Raw genomic sequence first — 19,545 nt, forward strand, 5'->3', positions numbered from 1 at the left:
GACACTACTTGATCTTCCATGTAGTGGTATAAGTGACCTCAGCTCCCACACAACAAACCACAAGCAGTGCATGCATTAGGGAGCTGCCAGCGAACTCCTCAAGTGGGCTGAAAGAGCAGTGCAGGGAAGAATAAGTGGAGCACTGGCACAGGACATGCAAACAACTACATGCAGCCAGAGCACCCTGACAGACCCAGAACAACATCCCTCCCCTTCCTCCCTCCCAGGGAAAAGAAGGTGCTTGCTCCCCACACAGAAACAAGCCCTTCCATTTGGTCTAGCTGGAATGCAAGCCAGAGTCTGGGCAGCAAATCCTACTTTTGTACTCACAGAAGACAGTTTGGAACAGCCAGGTGGATGCTACTGGCTGGCACCTGCATCACCCTGGTGTTCAGCAGCCTGTTCTCCCCTCCTGCATCCCCTCCTCACCTACCCCACACCCCAAACACCTCACTTGAGGTCAGACAGGTGGGAGAGTTGACCTTTACTCAACAGCTTTGGTAACATAAGTGCAGGCTCCCACCTGTATCTATAACCAACATGGTCTTCAACTGGAAAGCCTAAAAAACAAGAGTAGTGGTCATGGCAAATTTGGGAAGGGACAAGAAACATAAAATGTGCATGCTTTGGCAGTGGAGACATTTTGGGAAGGAGGAAGAAGAAGGAGAGGGAAGAAGAAAGAGAGACATTAAAAAACAGAATTTACAAGGAAGGCAAGTCAGCAAGAGACAAAGCCCAGTTGTACAACACACCTCCGGTGTTTTATACATGTAAAAGCACATAGAACCTGCTCCAAAAGGCTTTCCTCCACCACAAAAAATCCCACCCTACAGAGTCACAGAATGGCTTGGGTTGGAAGGGACCTTGAAGATCATTTCAGTCCAACCCCAAGTGTCAAGCAGCATCCAGTATACCATACACTATAGTGGCATGACTAAATTAATAGCTATTAATGAATATAACAATATGCTTATATATGAGTCAATGCATCATTTCAAGAGTGAATTCTTGGTATGTTAAGGTAAAAGAAAAGGAGGGAAGTGGAAAGAGGAAAACAAATATTAGAACAACTTATTTTCTAGATATTAACTATGTGACACTCGGGGTAAGAGGGTCCTTTGTTTTCTTTTTTTTCTGAGCTGTCCTCAGGCATTCAGGCCTGGTATAATCCAACCAGGCTACTCTCAGTTTTTAACAAACTGGGATCTTCTTATGGGTTCAGGCACTAGTATTAACAATGCTGTGTTGCACATCAGGAAATGTCTCTGACAAATCACTGCATCCAGGGTAGCTGTGCCCACCACACTGGGACAACACAGTCCTTGGTAACAGCACAGCATTCAGCCACCAGTGTCACAGGGTCCCTTTCTTGCAATTCACCACCTTCACAAGGGCACATCTGCTATCCAAAAAAACTTGGACCATTCCAGTAGCAAAAGCTCTCAAGTCTGCAATGTAGACTTCAAAAATGTTCTCCAGCTTGTACAAGAAAGCTCATCTAAATAGGCTGCAGTGCAATGTCCCTTTGGGTCCCAATCTCCTATTTCACCCAAGAGCCTGAAAAATAGGCAACTTGCAGTAACCACTAAAACATTAAAAGCTGCAGGAATTACTAATATAAGGATACTTCTGTTTACTACCTTAGGAATTTTTCTGTTTAAAAATTTGATTTAATCCCATAAAAAAATTCATGACACAAGGTACTATCCAGAAACAAGAAAACATAAAAGCACACAAAATGTATTAGCATATTCAGAGGTGAATTATAGCACAGCTATAATTTTGATCCCTCCCAAGCACAAGTATGATCTGAGGAAAGAGACAAACTAATGATCAGTTATAACTATACAATGAACAGCAAACATTTCAAGACTGAACTAAGACAATCACTTTTTCTTTGCAAAATGCTTTACACAGATGTAGACTATAGCAAAGCAAACTCAAGATACCAGATCATGCACATATGAGTAGGAATTACAGGAAATCTCTCATAAACATTTAGTACATTAAAAAAAACCCTCTGCATTAAATAGGGAAAATAATGAAAGATACAAATAAACTATTGAATACTAATTTTTAAGTACAAATATTGTTATGCTATGCCAGATGAGTAATAGATGGTTCCTCTCTTGCCAACCACACGACTTCTTATAACTACATAAAATTACCTTTATGAAAGGTATCCACTTCATTAAAATTTTATCTAGAACATGTTACATAAACTACAATATTTCAGTGTGGCAGTACACTGCAGTGATTCCACATTGACCTTCCTCCATCACACATGGGCCATAAAATTTTACTAAACAGTCTCTACTTCAAGCTTGTAACTTCAGGTTGAGTGACAACATAATTTTTAGATGCAAGGCACGGGACCTTGATCTAACACAAATGATGGGAAATCCACCACCACCTCCATGCAACTTCTTTGCCATAAAGTTAATGAACAACTGAAACATGGCTCATTTATGCTGCCAGCTGCAGTGACTCTCACTCTGCACCAACAAACACTGATCATACAAGAGGGTTTGTACCACAGTGAGAAGGAAAGAGGAAGAAGAGCATTAGAGATTCCAAACTGATTCATACATGTTTGGGACATCAGACATCTACAAAATTTAGCTTTGTGGCTCCTCTGACTGGCAATAATCTCTGTCACAGCAGGAAGCCCAAACAACACAAGACTTTATGGAGCTTCAAGACTTTAAGACTTTATGGAGCCAAAGATGCTTCAAGACTTTATGGAGCCAAACTGAAGCAGCCTGCAGACTGCTGCATGGCAGAAAGAAATCCAGCCCAGCCCCCTAAAACATATATCATAGAATCCTACTCATAAGGATCGGTATCTGGCTTTTTTTTAAATAAGGTGAAGTTGGGTTACCTTGGCTTTTGGTTTTGGTTGGATTTTTTTTTTTCAACTTCACTGGCCATGACAGACAATTCAAGATAGATACTTGTGCCTCATTGAGTCGCATTTCAGGGCACTTCTCACTACTGCCTTAAAAATAATTCATGTTTCAAAGGGAACTCCTGGGGAAAGATGTATTTTGTTGGCTCAGAGCAGTATTGTCACAATGGCTGCAGGATTATTCCCTTGAGGCAGACAGACTAAGTAGGAGGCTTTATCATTATTCAAGCAGATGGGTTATTAGACACATGACACCAACAATTTTAGTAGATTCAAACATGGAAACTTGGTCTCAAGGCTCAAATACCGAAATGAATCCACTGCTGAGGAGCCTTCTACGTTACCAAATAGGCACACTTAACAGATACCTTTAGAATCATCACATCTACAGTGCAATGACTTACAGTATTCTTATTTTGCCTTCCTTACAGAAAAAAGTGAAACAAATGAAACAACCACTTAGGTTTCTCTGTATCTTCACAGGTTGCACATACATGAAGCTGCAGTGCCCTGTACTTCCACATTTGTAACCTTTTGCCTGAAGAGTAATAGTTTTGAGGAAGTCACAAGGATTGTTTCTTCTGCACTCCTCATCTTGTTGATTCTGGGTGACTACAATCTCTTAAAAGAGAGAATTACATGTCATAATTGCAAATACTAAATAATAGAACAACAACAACAAAATCTCTAAAAAGTGGGTTTAACACCTTAGCTTAAAATCCTAAAATTAATTCCTGTCTCCAGGACTATTCCTACAAAGGTGACCCAGTATATGTGCGTCAGTGTTTAAAGTCTTTATGTCTCCACATACTTGTAAATGGATATGACTCAAAAAGGGCTAAATCCCTACAGCTACAAAGAATCATCCACTGTAAAATTCCACAGATGCTTCCAATAAAACAATACTAAGCAGCCTCGCATCCAAAGCAGTTATCCAACTTTATCACTTGAAACACAGCAACATTGTTAAAATTCACACATGAGGCCTGTCCATCCACAAACACACTCCTGAATCTGCTAAACTTCTCAATCTCTAAGTAAATAAGTAACAGAGGAAATTAAGGAGATGTAGTGGTTACCCTTTTCATTCCTGGAAACAGCAGTTTCCTGGGATGGAACAAATACCTGACCTGCTGTGTGCAGTTGCTGAAAGATGGTCCTAAATAAAGATTTGCATGCTGGCTGTAAAAAGGGACTCAGAATAGTATCAGAACTCTGATTGAGACACTTAAAATCTGAAGATTCAGATGAACCTTCTCCTGAAGGCAGTTTTGAGAGTAACCAGCAAGAGGTGCACATTGGCACTGCTCAGTCATACTATTCCACAGTTTCACCATTGTAACTTTTCCTCTTTCTCTTCAGGAAAGTCATCTGCATTTGTAATTAATTTCTGATATAAACTTCACCATCTTAAATATGTGCTTAGGAATTAAATAGTCATTAATTAATAATGAGTTATACTTCCTAGGTAATATTAATCGACTGAATTTATTATTTCTTCTATCAGATACTTGTAGGCTGATATAAGCCACATAACACTGTTCCAGTGGTGCACAATACATTAACAATTTAGAGGTGAAATTCCTGTGTAATCCAGAAACTCCCATTACTCTAAATTTTCCATTTTTACAAAATCACAACTTGTGTTAAAAAAAAAAAAAGGAAAGTTTAATCAATGTGTATGCTAGGTATTCAGTCTATTCTAGGAAAATGAGAGATGACCTTCACTCTAGTAGCAACTGGCTTACACTGTCCAGCTATGCATACAAAGGCATTCTGTGTTTGCTTTGATGGCCTGCACATGCCAGGGGTTGATGTCATTGATAGACTGACATTGCTGTGTTCTCACACAAAAACTTTATTAGCATAACAGAAGATCTGAAAGTGTGCTATCCCACTTTCTAAATATCTTCCCCATCTGCTGCTGGGTGACATATGTAGATCTTCCCTTGCCTATTTGCTAGAACACTGGAGAACCCCACGGGAAGGGTCTGATCGCATCTGTCTTGGGAGCAAGGCTATTGTTTGTGAGATAATTACTCTGTCCTTGTTGACTTGCAGAAATAATTGAGAACAAAATCACCTAATAAGCCGAGTTACCTAGTAATATAGCACATTATAACAGCAATGATTGCATATAAACTTTGAACCCCCTTTAGTGCCAATTAATTTCAAGAGCATTAGCACCAACAGTAAACGAATACGAAGCAGTTTAACTAATTAAAGCTTACTACGTAATAGGCTTGTAGCTTCAATTATCATTTTTCATGTTAGTCATCTGAAACTGTAATGATATGTACCAGCTGGAAAACATGTGCCTAGTCCCACAGCAACAGGTAAATGGAGCAGTTTTTGAAACTATGTCATGCACTTTCCTAGGAAAAGTGCTAACTAAGCCTTATCGACAGAGACAAACAGCAGATGGCAACAAATGTGCCAAGAGACATTTCATCCTTCAGGAAGAGTTCAACACAAGGCATCAGCAAAAAAGGAGCAGAGTTGGAATCACAACTCCCACAGATCATACCCAGCTGCTCTCTTCTGTAGGAACAAGAATGAAGAAATAACACCCCAAACATAAAATCAAAACCCAAACCTAGTTAAGCAGTGATTCTCACCCTAATGTACAGACTTCCCATATAATCCATCTACATTTCTTTCCCAGAAAGTCCAGCATCAGGTGCAGCTCAGCAAACCAGCTGAAGCCCTTTTCCCCATGAGAAACTTCCTTCTCAGCTCTCAGTGAACAAGAGTTTGTTTAAATCCTGACATGGACTCTCAAGTTTGGCTTAGAGTTCAGTAAATTTTTGCTGGTTTAATTGTATGTACAGAAGATACTAATTACCCAATTTTTTTTTTCCTCTTGCACACTTTTAGACTCAATGGATTTACAAAGTTGCTGGTCCTTTAGTGTGATGCAGAATTTCTCTTTAACAGTTCTAAGCATCCAGTGTTTCCAGGTTATTTTTGTGACTTGAAGATCCATAGCTGTCTTCTCTAGATAATTTTATTTTATTCTTGACATTTAACTTCTTGACACACTGACTAAACTCAGCACTGAGATAAAATTATTTTCATGTTTTCATGTTCACTTTTTAACTTCTAGACACTGCAGTTACCAGAGAAGCATCTAGCATTTTTGGACAATTAATCTCCTCTTGAACTATCCTATCAACAATTCCACTTCCCCCTTTGCTCCATCCCCATCCCCAAGTATGCACACACCAAGAAGCACATTCAAGTACTGGTTTGGGAAGGAAACATGGAAAACAGGAAAGAGGAAAACAGAAATAAAATAACAACAAGAAAACCAACTACTTGCCATATAAGAAAATCTATTTGCAGCTCATGGTACCTTTTTTTTCCAAACACTAAGCACAACTGACTTAGTATTTAAGGACCTACAGCCATTTCATTTAAAAAGAAGTTAAAAGCAAAACTTGTAAAGGAGTTTTTTTCATTATGGGTATGCACATTGGCTTGGGTTTTCCCAAACTCCATCCCTCCCAACAGTCACTGTAATAGCTCAGAAACCTCAAAGAGCACCAAGTCTTCCTTCCAGGGAACAAGTATAACTGGTCTCTTTATGAGGGCAACTGTAGTCCTAAAACAACTATTGGCCATGATACAAATACCAAAAATTAAAGACAAAACCCAACTCTATGTTATGCAAAGCATGCAAAAAGTTGTTTGTTTAGTTTTTTTTAAAGTTAAGAAAAACTTACTGAGCCATAACAAACCCATTAATAACACCTGTTTCCAACACTGTCTGTCCAAAGAGATTAAATCGTGAAAGGAGCATCTTGTTTACACAAAATTGCAAAAAAACCCCCTTTATGCCCAAGAACTACATAGCAAGTCTGTGATGGCCTACATACACCACAAACTATTAATAAACTACTAACACAGATCCTCTCAGGGAGAGGGGCTGACAGACAGTCACAGAACAGACTTTCCTTAAGTTAAGATGGAAAAGGCCAGGGACAAATACTAAGTCAGTACTGATACTTGATAATTGTGATAATCTACTACCACACATGCCTTACATGCTCTTCAAAGCAAAGAGGAGTTGCTTGGCTTAGCAGGGAGGCTATCCCCTATTATGTAGACCAGCTGAGCCAAAAGCTATGCAGTGCTGTATGGAATAACAGAAGGATCATTTCTGGAATAGTCAAATAAATGCCACTTTATACTGCTTTACCATCAGATCTCCTCTGGAAGATCTGTTTCTTTTTCCATTTTAATTTGAAAAAAAAAAAAGGGGTGAGAAAAGCAAAGCAAGATCTATGTGGGGAAGGAAATAGGTGACTTTAAATATGGTAATAGAATAAACATCAGACAACAGAAATTTATTCCTAGAGTGAAAATTAATAAAAAGGAAATTGGGACAGCTGCACAGTCCAAAATTGGCACTGATTTTCAGAGAAGGAATAGGATCCCTTAAACTCTTACTAAATGGCTCTGGAATCCTTGGCAAAAAATCAAACAGTTTCTTAAAAAAAATTGCTGTAATTTAACACAGTATTTATAACAGAGCAAAGTGGCACAAGCTAACACTCCAGGCTGAAAACCGAGACACACAAACAAAAGGCACGGTTAATTAATCTTTCCTTGGACAGCATGTCAGAAGTCCACCCTTCTGGAAAAAAAAACCAACAAAAACCCAAAACTACATGGTTGCTCATGTAAGAAAGATGAGAAACTTTCATAATTATTTTCTTTGAGTTCAAGATCTACCACAAAATATGGGATAGCAAAAGGTCAGCACACTGAAGAAGGGCAGGAGGGAAGGTGGTTTTTATTTGAATGGAATAAAAAAAATAATTTCTGTGGTTATCTTCCCCAGAAGCCTAAGAGCAATCAAAGTGATTATAAATGCCATTAGATCCCTATAAAATGCAACTATCTCTGGACAATGCAAGGAACCACTTGCATTAAGAAATAACTAGAAAGTAAAAGGAAAGCATCTGCCCTGCACCCCATCAGGCATAAATTGCAAATATTCTAAGACCAGCTGAAGAGCTAGCATGCAAATTGAGAGGAAAATTTCATGTGTGTCAGCTTTTCCTTAAAATTTTAGAATCAGTGGGAAGTTTCTCACTGTAGGAGTATCACAGCTAATTCAATTTATACATATACATATGTTAGCATAATACACTTTTAAAAAGTGGCAGCTTTCATAATCTACCCTTGATTCAGCAAGACATTTTTATTCCAGGATGAAGTGTTTCAGTTCCCTAAATTCAGCCCAATCTTGTTACAAGTCAAAAGTATTGTTCTGTGATTTACATAAAAGCATTTCCACTGAACTAAGCAGCAACTGACAGATCTGGTAAATGGGTTCCAGATAACATTTAAATAGCTGTGCTAATTACACCACACAGAGACAGGAACATGATCCCTTACTCAAATCCTCAGAGTAACCATCCAGAACACTGAACAGAGGAGAGAAAAAAATAACAGTGCAAGTCATAAGACAGCATGTAAAGGAATTAAAAAAAACCCAAACATTCTGCATTAAGGAGGTAATCTCTATTAATTAGATGCCATAATGATTTTCTCACAATCTGTTAGAAGAGAGTTGTAGTTAATAACTTCACAGATTTCCTCCAATCCTTTCAACAGGAAGGAATCGCAGTTTCTAAGTCGTTACTGCTCTGTCATCCTGGACTACTGCCAAGAATGTAGAACTTCAGGACACCTGTCAATTAACACATTCCTACTGAAGGCAGGCTCATCTTCCAAATCTATTAAAAATTAGTGATCACAAAAAGCACTCAGATCAAGAAACACAATAAATTAAAATTAGAAGTGACTCCTTGAAGGACAACAGCCTTCAACAACAACAAAAATTATCTAGAGTTGTGTCTCTGCTGAAGAAACTAAATACATACTTTGGAAGACAAACTACATGATGTAACAGACACTTTTCCATCCCTACCATCTGTGGTACACAGTAGTACATACAAAAATGTCTGGCCACCTGATGGACAATTGTGTGTTAGAGTCAGATCTAAAGCTTCTCTCTAATCAAAGCTTTCTGCAGGGGTTCTCAGTCTAAGCATGGGCTTCTCATTGATTTTCCTTTATCCCCAGGATGACTACTTCTAACTCAAAGTTGAAAAATATGAAGCTATGCACTGAACCAAGAAAGCCAGGTACGGTATATATTAAAACATCAATGCAGAGGTGCAGTTAGCATTTAAAGAAACCAAAAGATTTCTGAGCAAATACAAAAATGGTATTTACCTAAGTTCAAGCACGATAGTGGGTTCTGAAGGAGATGGGGAGGCAAGGGGAGAAATTAAGGCAGTCATGTGAAAATCAAAACATCAGCTGTCATTGACTGAAATCTGGTTTGTTCAAAAACCAGAGGGTAAAGCCAAGGAAGTTCTAGATTTAACAAGTAAAATTCCAACCAGAGCACAACCAACCAGAAGGCTGCAATACACTCAAGCAAAGGACTGAGACATTTCTATGGTTTTATGTCAGTCTTCCACTGTCACTGTTGAGCAGCTAGCAGAGTAATGAATGCATCGGTTCTCAGTGGCAAGAAGGAATGACCTTTATTGTTTTGATTTCATCACATTTATAGAGTTCTCAAAAGTCACCCAGATTGGTCAGTCAGAAGCCTTCCCCCAGGCCTGATTGGCCAGGCCTGCACTGCCCAAGTTCTGGGACACTGTTCCAAAACATCCAAACTTTATCTTTATTTACAAAACACAAGAAAACCTCTCATGGGAAAAACTGTGCTAGCCACATTCCACCTGCTAATTCCAAATTAGTGCACAAAGCTTGTGGCAGTTTAATATTCCAGAAAAAAATTAAAAACATCAAGGAAGAAAACTCCAGTTCACACTGAAGACATTTTTTGCACTGAAGTCAGAGAATACAGGAGGGAAATTGTTAGTGTGCAAGCTGTGGTACTGCCTAATAAAATGACTGCACACAGAACAAGTCAGAGAACCAAACTGAAGGGCAAAGCAGCCCATGTGTAGAGTTCTTATTTTAGCATGGCTGCCCTTCTCCCCAGCAAAGGGCTCTGCAGATTTGCCTTCCTTGGATTTAAAAAAAAAAAATAAAGTATTTGTACTTCGAGGTCTAGTCTATACTTACCCAGTCATTTCAGAAAATATGACCCTGAAGTTCATCAAAGCAGGTTATTACATTGTCCTGCTTTTCTGGTAACTTCCAATAGTTTAAACATGCCCATTTCTGCTCTGTTTCATGAACAAGGCAAGTAATTAGAAAGAAAGCATTAACACTTTTTTTTTTTTTTTAAATCAAGGCTTATCAACCAACACTATCCAAATTTTAAGTTTCTCCAGTCTCACACAGCTACTAAGACTGGGGACCAAACCTGAAGTAAGGTTCAAATGACATCCCATTATTCCATGTTTTTGATGAGCACTGCTTGATAAGCAAATCATTTCAGTGACACAAAATGGGAACTACTTCCCACCCCCAACGACCTAAAAACCTATTTTTTGCCCTTTCTAAAGGCTGCCAGTTAGAACATATGAAAACATAGGAGCATTAACATAAAGGTGAAGGGAAATGGGTATTTTATTTTTACTTTTTTTTTTAACTAATCCAGGTTTTGAAATGGGATTTTATGGAGCAACTATTCCTAGTAGTTCAAATCAGCAAACATGAGTATCAAATTATAAAGCAGATATCAACATATATAATTTAATCCTACTCCCTGAAACCTTACCCATATTTGATAACAGGAATAGTCTGAAGCCAAAGACAACACCAGCAACAACTCCTGCACCACATCACGTGTAACTGCTGGAAGGAAAGCAAACAGAGCAAGCATAATGCTGGTATCTCTCAATCACTGATCAAGCTCTAAAATTTGAGGGATTTATTTTATCCCGCTTTGACACTGTCTCTTTCTGCTATAAAGGGAGTCAGAACAAATTACTTTAGGCTGTATGCCTGACTTACAGGCTTCCTTGCTTATCTTAAGAGATCTGCATCAGGTATGCCCCAGCTTGTTAAACTACATCTACCTCTCAGGAGTCCTTTTTTCCAAGGAGAGCATTCTTGAGCTGCCCACTAAGATCTTCTGTATCCTTACAAGGTATTATACCTGCAGCAGTAGAGACAGTCCATCGTTCACAGAAAAATAAAGGTCTTAACAAGCTCTTTTCATCTGTCTCATAAGTATATTTCAGCGCTGAAAATAGCATAAGCTGTTCATGCTTATCTTCTAAATTAAGCCAATGAATCTTGGCACGGGCCCAGTGGAAGGACATAACATCCAAGAGACCACACGACCTGATCTATACAGCAAAACCTGCATTTGATATAAAATAATGTACTCAAACATTATTTTTTAGCTCTGAAACCAAAACACCCTGGTAAGAACAAGTATCACTGCTGAAACATCTTCACTCTTCCAGTTTTCTTCCCCTCAGATGACAAGTTTCATCTGTTGGATCTTGCTGACCTTGGTGATAAATCTCAGTGTGAATTAAAGGAACTTCTAAACTGAGCATCACAGACCCACTTTGGTTTGAAGGAATCTCGGGATATCTCAGGACTACACCTGCCTGGTGCAAGAAGGTCTGTGGGAAGAGTCTGGCTTCATCCAGACAGCCCCCATTAGGTTGTTGAAGATCACAATTAATTCCATCCTCAAATAATTTTTTCCAGAGAGAAGGAACCCAGCTTTCAGCCTCTCCCTATATGTCAAAGTAGAATCATCACCATCCTGAAACCACTACCTGCAAACAACAGACCTAGTAGACTCAAATGAGTATTTATCCAAGAGGAAAAAGAACAGATCATCTCACTGGGGATGGAGCTAGAAGTTTCTAATAGAATTTGTGGTGAAGAACTCAGCTTTTGCACAGTGGGCAACATTCCCAGGAAATATATGAAAACTTCTGATTATGAGATCAAGGTCTCATATCTTTGAAGGACAGTATGAATATTTATTTAAGCCTCGTGGGAGACAGACACTTCAGTTAGACTGTTTTTCTATCCTCTTAGGAATAGTGCTTGAAAATGAAAATTATTTTTAACTCCTATTTGAAGTATCTTTTATTTCAAAAACTGTATTACCATCTAGGTATCCAAACCCAGGGTTTCTAGAGCAAGCCAACATCCAATTTCAGATAAATGCATGATGCAAATGAGTAAGGCAGTAAGACCCTAAAGAACAACTTCAGTGAAATCTCAAAATTTAAAGTCTTTTTTGGCAAGCTACTAATGAACTAAGAAAATGTGTACTGCAAAGACACGTAGTGCTAACAAATATACAGGCTGGAGAAAAACATTAAAGCACTAGTTAGCATTTGTATTCTTCTAACCTTTACAGCAGGTTTTGGAAAAAAAAGTTGTTTGAAAACAGAACCAAGGCAGAGATTACAAATGGTGGTGTGATGATGCTAAAGCTCTCAACCTTCATGGGGAAGAACCTATGCTATGTGTCTCTCTTTTATAAGGCACCTCCAGGGAAGAACCATGAAGGATCTCTGTTGATCCCTACAGTATTCTATTAGATAGGTTTAAAGGATTTCTTTAGTAACTCTGAAGCCCAAGCACAGCAAACTTTGGAGGGTGCAGGATTCAAGTGCATTCCCCAATACTTTACTGAACACCTGAGAGTCTTTCCTGTTACCACTGGATGTGGGGAGACATTTCTACCTCTCCTAATCTTGAGGTATCAGTTCTCTACCCAACATATACAGCTTCCAAAAGGGGACATACTGATAGAGAGTGTTACTGATACAGAGAATGTTCCAGGAGTCTCGCTCTTCCCAGTACTCTGATTCTCAGTTTTACCACAGTTCTGGGTGAGGAATATCTTGTTACCTAGTCATCCAGGTTAAGATACGATGCAAGCAAAAGTCTGTGTCTTTTGGCAGGACAGAAAAAAAATACAAGATAGGAAACCATAAGAAAAAATCGAAAGTACAGAAGAAAGAAAACAACAACCAAAGAAAACCCCCATGTGTTATCCTATTAACAGTAACCCCACAGTTTCACAGTCAGGTATGAGCTGAAAAATGGCTGGTCATGCCTGACCCCTTCCATCTCACACTGGGCCTGCCCCCACTTTCCAACCTCCTCCCTTCCACCACTGCTCAGAGCACACAGTGAGCCACTGAGTCATTGATCCAACTGAAATCAATTTGGTTTTCCTCTGGAGTTAGTTTTCAGCTCGGATCACCAGGCTGATCCAGCTCACCATGGGGCCATGCAATTGCTATAACCCATCCACAGAAATCAGCAGTCAAGAAGTGAGAGGCACCACACCTCTTGTAATAGCACAATCTTAAAATAAGCAGTAAAAAAAAAAAGAAAAGGTCTCTCTATTCATCTGACTTGCTGTACAATCAATCTGAATCTCACCAATCTTCCTAAACATTTCTCAGTGAACACCCGTTAAATAAAACCTTTCGGTCCAGAGAGGAAAAAAAAAAAACAACATGCCATCCAAAATAAAATAATTTTTTTCCCTTCACACTAATCTTCTCCTCAGCCAAAATATTCTGGCCATTCTTCTTAAATGAAATGTTTCATTTCCTCTCCTTGGAGATGCAAATGTCTGTATTAGACCAGATGTCATCTCCTGCACTTGACTACCAATATTAATATTTCAACAAATATTAAGATGCTCCATAATTTTTCTACTACTTAGTACTGTTTGTATGCAGCCTCTCCTTGTCTACTCTAACTCATTTTGGGTATCAGCGTGCAGAGTAACATACACAGCTTTTTCACAAGCTCACAATTGCATACATAATGATAAATTTAACAACAGTGGCAAATGGTTTAACCCCAATAGTTCCCATTTAGGGACAATGCAGCCATTTTGCACTATTTCTCCCAAGATTTCAGTTTGCCATTTTTTTATTTAAAAGCAATTAGAAACTCTTTGCCTAGCCTTTTGCCATCAAGTTCCATGTCGTCCTAAATTGTTACATTGATGTTGCATTCCCAGTTTAAATACAGATGGCATGCTTGTAACAAGACATTAGGAAGCTCCTTTCCCTCTTTTAGCAATCCCCTTTCTCCCATAGTACAACATGGAAGAAACCAGGAGTCTGTCAATTGCCCCATTCATGTGACAACTCTTGTAGAATGTATAACTAATGCTTTAGGTGCAATTAACAGAAAGCAGCTGATGAGCATTTTCCCTGGATGAGACTGTAAAAAAATTTCCAAAAAAAAGAAATGCCTGGATTTCTTTACAGATCATAATTACAGTAGATGGCCATTAACCTGCTTACCTACCCTTAATTTTTTTTAAATGAGCTCATCTTTCTCCACTTCATTTTTCTCCTCCCTCATCCATTCTTCTCCCAGACTGCAGCAATAACATGCTTTTATTCTTTCCTTTTGATTGCCAAGGCCTTAAACTAATTATTAATTGAGAATGTATCTAAAGGATCTGAATGAGAAAGTTGGAATTAACCCAATTGCCTCTCTCCCCCTTTTATTTTGCATATTTGAACGCTAGATCTACCTGGTAGCACTGCTGAAAACAGCAAATGTGTTGTTTTCCTTTCAAAGGCAAGTTTGCTTGGGCAAAAATATGCAACAGTGAAAAACAAAATGGGGAAAAAAGCAAGTATCCTGGAAAAGGCCTCAGCTTTAAGTGAAAGCCATTAGCAAGCAAGCTGTCTAATTCTCTCAACAACTTTGCTGTCCTGCAGGAGAATCCTGCAGCAAACGGCATCCTGCATTTAGGAAACCAGACAACTGACACTTCATCAAAAGGCTTGTCCTTTAGAGAGGCTAGAACGGCATGACCTGACACTGCCTGCTGGTGCAGAGCTGGCTGCTTGTGCAGCTCCGACTCATCTTGTTTCCAGTTGTTAAATTACATTAGCATTAAAGGACAGCTAAAAATATATTAAATATTTTCCTATTACTTTTCCATGCAAGCAACTGCTACAGTTACAACAAGAGCAATGTCCAGGCAAACGCTTAGTGACATGGGGGGGGTAGAAGGGAAAGTTCAGGAATCCCTCTAACGCAATCCTGATCAATAATGCAACATTTGGATTGCAAATGCAGAAAGAATTTTATTTGTAGTTCACTGAACTTATGTATTTCTTATTATGTATTTCAAAACAGAAAAATAGTTTTATTTGCCAAAATTGTTGAACAGATCTCACCTATAGTTTTAACTCACTTCCAACACAAATTTTTACCTTTTCTTTGTTCCAAAACACACCAGAACTTAGCAGTCTACCTGTGACACACAATACACTAAACTCTGACAAAATTCACTGTTAAAGATGACCCAGAAATGAAAAGCAAGGAAGACCCGTTCGACAAACCCGATAATCAACGTTTAAACACGTTGACAAAAATGAGTCTTAATTAATTACGGATCCCAAGGTCTCTATCGCCATCTAGCGAAACCTGCGCGCCATTACCTGTCCCCTAAACGTGTTCCCTGGAATGACACACGACACAAACTGCAGGATCCAGCCTGCCCCTGGCCGGGGATGAAAGGCTTTGCTACATTCCTATTCCGTGTCTGAAGGCAAATAAAAATCAAGCACCGGCTCGGATCTCGCTGAGGCTGACCGAAGAGAACTGAGCTTTTACAGATTACACTGGCACAGAACCATAGAATGGTTTGGGTTGGAAGGGGCCTTAAAGATCTTTAGTTCTATGATTTGGCTTTTTATGAACAGCCCTTCTGCTATCAAAATGAAGTGAACATGTCAAGTTCTGCTAATATAGTTCACAAGTTCACTAATATAATCACACACAAGTTTTTTAAATGGCAGTGTGTAATTACAAGTATTTTTTAGTCACCATAAGGAACCCCATGGCAGCTCCACTATTTTTAGGGCACCAGCATCTCCAAACCACAAAGAGAATTTAAGAGTCCAGGAGAGGTGGTACTCAGCACTTGGCATCAGGCACTTGAATCTTCCCACAGCTTCAGTGGAAAGGTTGTCAGTCACACAGTTGAAAAGCATTAATTTACAGGAGTCATCAAAACTCATTCTCAGCTACATTAAAACTTAATGCTAGGATGAGCTTTAACAATTTCAACATGAAATACATATTTCCCACTTTCAATTATACTGCTAAGACTTACGATTGAACTGTAATTGTGTTAGTGCAAATATTAAGTTCAGTTTTCATCCCACACAGTATTTTTCCCACTTAGACTTCCACAAGCCTACCTGCATTTACTCAGGTGCCCTTGACAACAGTGTAAAAAAAAAAAAGGTATAATTGCAGATCATCAGAAAAGGCCATTTAAATTTAGACTGCAACTTTTCCATAACAGTTACTTTTTAATTAACCTTTTCCCATAGAGAACCCAAACCTCTGGATACTTAACATTTACCTCTTTTATATTAGAACTAAGTAGTAACAGGAAACCTGTGAATAGAAAGACTAATATAAAAATTTAAAGTAATGTTTTTTCCAGATTGGATATTTCAACTTAAAATAAAAACAACAAAGCACAACAGAAAACTGAAGTGTCCTCATGTCATCTTCTGTGGCAAAACCTCAAATGTATACAAAGGTTTGGCAGAAGCCAGCACAGGTCTAGCACCACCAGAATTTAAGAGTTAAGAAATCCTTTCCAACCAAAAATCAACTATGTAAGTGAAGCCATCTCTAATTACTCCCTAGCACATTCTGTAGCACCTGTTTAGGATTTCATCATCATTCTGGAACATAATGCAGGAAGAACAGCAGAATTTCATGCAGTTATCTCGTAACTGATACATTACAGACAAATGAGAATAAACTCAAACAAAAGTGCAAACAAAAAGCATTTCTCCATCTTAACAGAGGCCAAAAGCTTTATGTATCCACAGAGTACCAGGTTTGTGGCAGGTGCTCCATGGGACAAATGGAGATCATTAAAAAAAAACCAACCCAAACAAAAAAGTAGAATTCATTACTTTTAAAATACCACTAGAAAACACAAAGCTATGATACTCAGCTGCTTTGCATGCCAACCTCAGAGAAATGCATCAGAATCTTACAACAACAAACACAATACCTTATTAAAGGAAACATCAGTTTTTGAATTCACAAGGCTGCATGGCACATTTGCAGTTACCAAACTGGGATATTATTTCCGAGTTAAAAATGTGTGTAAGGTTAAACACAACTGATTACACAAACTGGGAAGACAGCAAATGTGGGGCTCTCTCTAGAGAACTGTTTAGACAGGAAGATTTTTAAATACAAAGATGTGTTACCAGAAATAAAACACCCCCATGCAATTGAACTGGGGATGGCAAATTGGGTGTGCCCTCACATCACACGGAGGATGTGCCTGTCAACAGGTATGTGAGCTTATCCGTCTCCCTGACCAACTAAAAGGCTGACCAGACATCCTGACACAACTGTTCTTGGCACCTCTGCAGACTCCTGCTTGGTTTTCTCTTCTATAAGGAACTAATATGGAGCAACATTATGTTTTAAGACAATGTATATCAGTGGTGTTTTGGATCATTAAAGATTATTTTTCCCACAGGGACAAAACTGATGTGGTCTGCATTGAGCTACCATCCTGATCCACAGCAAGAGTAATTTTGCCGATAAAGTCAAGTGCAACTCTTAAAATAAAATCTGAGGCTAATGAGAAACTTCATTTTGAGGAACCAACAGTTTCTGAAAATAAGTGCTGATACATAATCCATTGCCTCCATGATTAATTAGCCCTATGACAAACTTTAGGGTTTCAGGAACTCACAATACCAGGCCACAGGATAATCTGGCTAAAAGCAAGCTCATCCAAAGCATACCACTAAATCAAAGAGTAGCCTATCAAGCAGAACTGGAAATTCATGGAAAATGTGAAAGAAGCCTTGATTTTTTTTTTTTTGGGCACCACAGTTTGGCCCACTGAAACCAAAGAGTTCCACAACACAAGAGAGGAAAACTTAGAGAGTTCTGAAACCAAAAGCAGGCTCAAGAGCAAAACCATTCTCTTATCCAATGAAAAAAAGGAGGAGGCTTAAATTCAGCCTTTTTACATGTGTGTATAACCTGTTTATTGACTTACCTCTCTCCCCTTATGTGTCACCAAAGCAGCCAAAGGTTTGGCATAGAATCTGCTGTAGGAAAATCCCAGGCAGCCATACATGCTGTTAGCAGTGAGTTTCAAAGCTTTCTGTCTGATATCATACTGAAAAGAAACACAACCAGCAAAAATGATCCAACCACAGCCATCAGAGAACAGAACTTAATGCTCACAATTACATTCACAGCTTTTTTATACAGTCTGCAGCAGTGATGGGCTACAAATAAAGCACATTACAATCACTGCTCACTACTAATCATCCCTATTCTACAAGGCTGATCAGGGCACTTAAGGGGAATGGGAGGAAAAAATCAAAGGAGTTCTATAAAACACACCTGTAAGTAGAGGTCAGGATTTAAATCTGGCTTTTTCATTAACTGCTTAACTTGACGTCTTCTCTCCACCAGCTTCCTGATTTCTTGAGGCAAAATTCCCATATCCAGAGATGGGTCTGGAAGCTCTGGAATTTCTTCCTCTTCTTCGACCTGTCAAATGATCACCACTGCTTATCATTTTATTGCTTGAAGATTAGATTTTAATGCATTAAACGAAAAGCTTGGGGGGGAAAGAACCAAAACTGCACGGCTTGTGCCAACTCTTGCAGGGCACCCAAAGCACAGTTTAGAACCAGCATGAGAGGTTTTTTGCAGTGTTTAACTGTATTACTTTTTCCCTGCTGGGGGACAGGGCCTAAGTCTGTTTCACTGTGGGAGAAACACAAAGAAGGCATGGGCCAGTAGCAGAAAGATTTTTATTTTTATTAGAGTGTGTGTGCGTATGTGCTATATATTTATGTACATACATATACATAAATGCAGATAAATAACACACACATTCTCACTCTTAGGTAGAGTATTAGATATACAGACAGATACAAAAATATAAAAGAAAAGTACACACACAGCAATTCTTTCCATGCTGAAAAATCCATCCCTTTTTTATCATCACGTAAGTACTTTTGGTAATCAGACATGTCAAAAGGAGCACATGCTCTGTGGAACTGAAACTTTGAATCATACAACTGAAATATGAAATCGACCACAGCAATGAAACATAAACTTCACCTCAAGCAACTCTTGATTATAGCAAAACAACATAGCAGAAAGCACACATTCTTCTTCTTAGCACGACTGAAAAAATGGCTGATGAGCAAAAATGGACAGAAACACAATGACGGTGACAGAAAAGTACAAAGGGAAGGCAATAGAGACACTGTGAGGTTGGCAAGTTTAGTAAAGCTGTCTGGGGAGAACAGCAACAAGAAATTACACCAAAGCCTGATTAAACATCATACAGTGAGAGAAATCAAAATTAGCTGCTTCAGGTTGAAGCACACTTCAGAAAGCAGGGAAAATCCAAAGGCAGCTTGGAAGAACTTACTGACAGAACTCCACATACTTGTCTCCGCATTTCTGCTATTTCAGTTGTTACAGGACTAACTAATTCCAACCTGTGAGCTGATACCAGTGAAAAATAAAAGCCTCAGGTTTAACCTTTACACCTGACCAGCTCAACGCTTCAGTTCACAACAGCTCCACCAACAAGTGTTTCAGCATAGCTGAGGAAATGACAATCTCCAGCCATGGATAAGCCAAAGCCAACA

General features: G+C 38.8%; 1 protein-coding gene across 6 annotated transcripts in view; it reads right to left on the reverse strand.

The window, feature by feature from the left end:
- Nucleotides 1-19,545, reverse strand: part of POLA1 (DNA polymerase alpha 1, catalytic subunit) — a 183,029-nt gene that overhangs the window by 133,201 nt on the left and 30,283 nt on the right. For all 6 annotated transcript variants that reach the window (XM_085050135.1, XM_085050127.1, XM_085050113.1 and 3 more), the window contains exons 25-26: nt 18,278-18,427; nt 17,925-18,047 (exon numbers count right to left, since the gene is read on the reverse strand). In XM_085050135.1, coding sequence (XP_084906261.1) covers nt 17,925-18,047; nt 18,278-18,427 — 273 coding nt within the window. The remainder of the gene's footprint in view (nt 1-17,924; nt 18,048-18,277; nt 18,428-19,545) is intronic.

Source organism: Lichenostomus cassidix, chromosome 1, assembly GCF_008360975.1.
Source record: "Lichenostomus cassidix isolate B80296 chromosome 1, HeHo_3.0, whole genome shotgun sequence".
In the NCBI taxonomy this organism is placed as follows: domain Eukaryota; kingdom Metazoa; phylum Chordata; class Aves; order Passeriformes; family Meliphagidae; genus Lichenostomus; species Lichenostomus cassidix.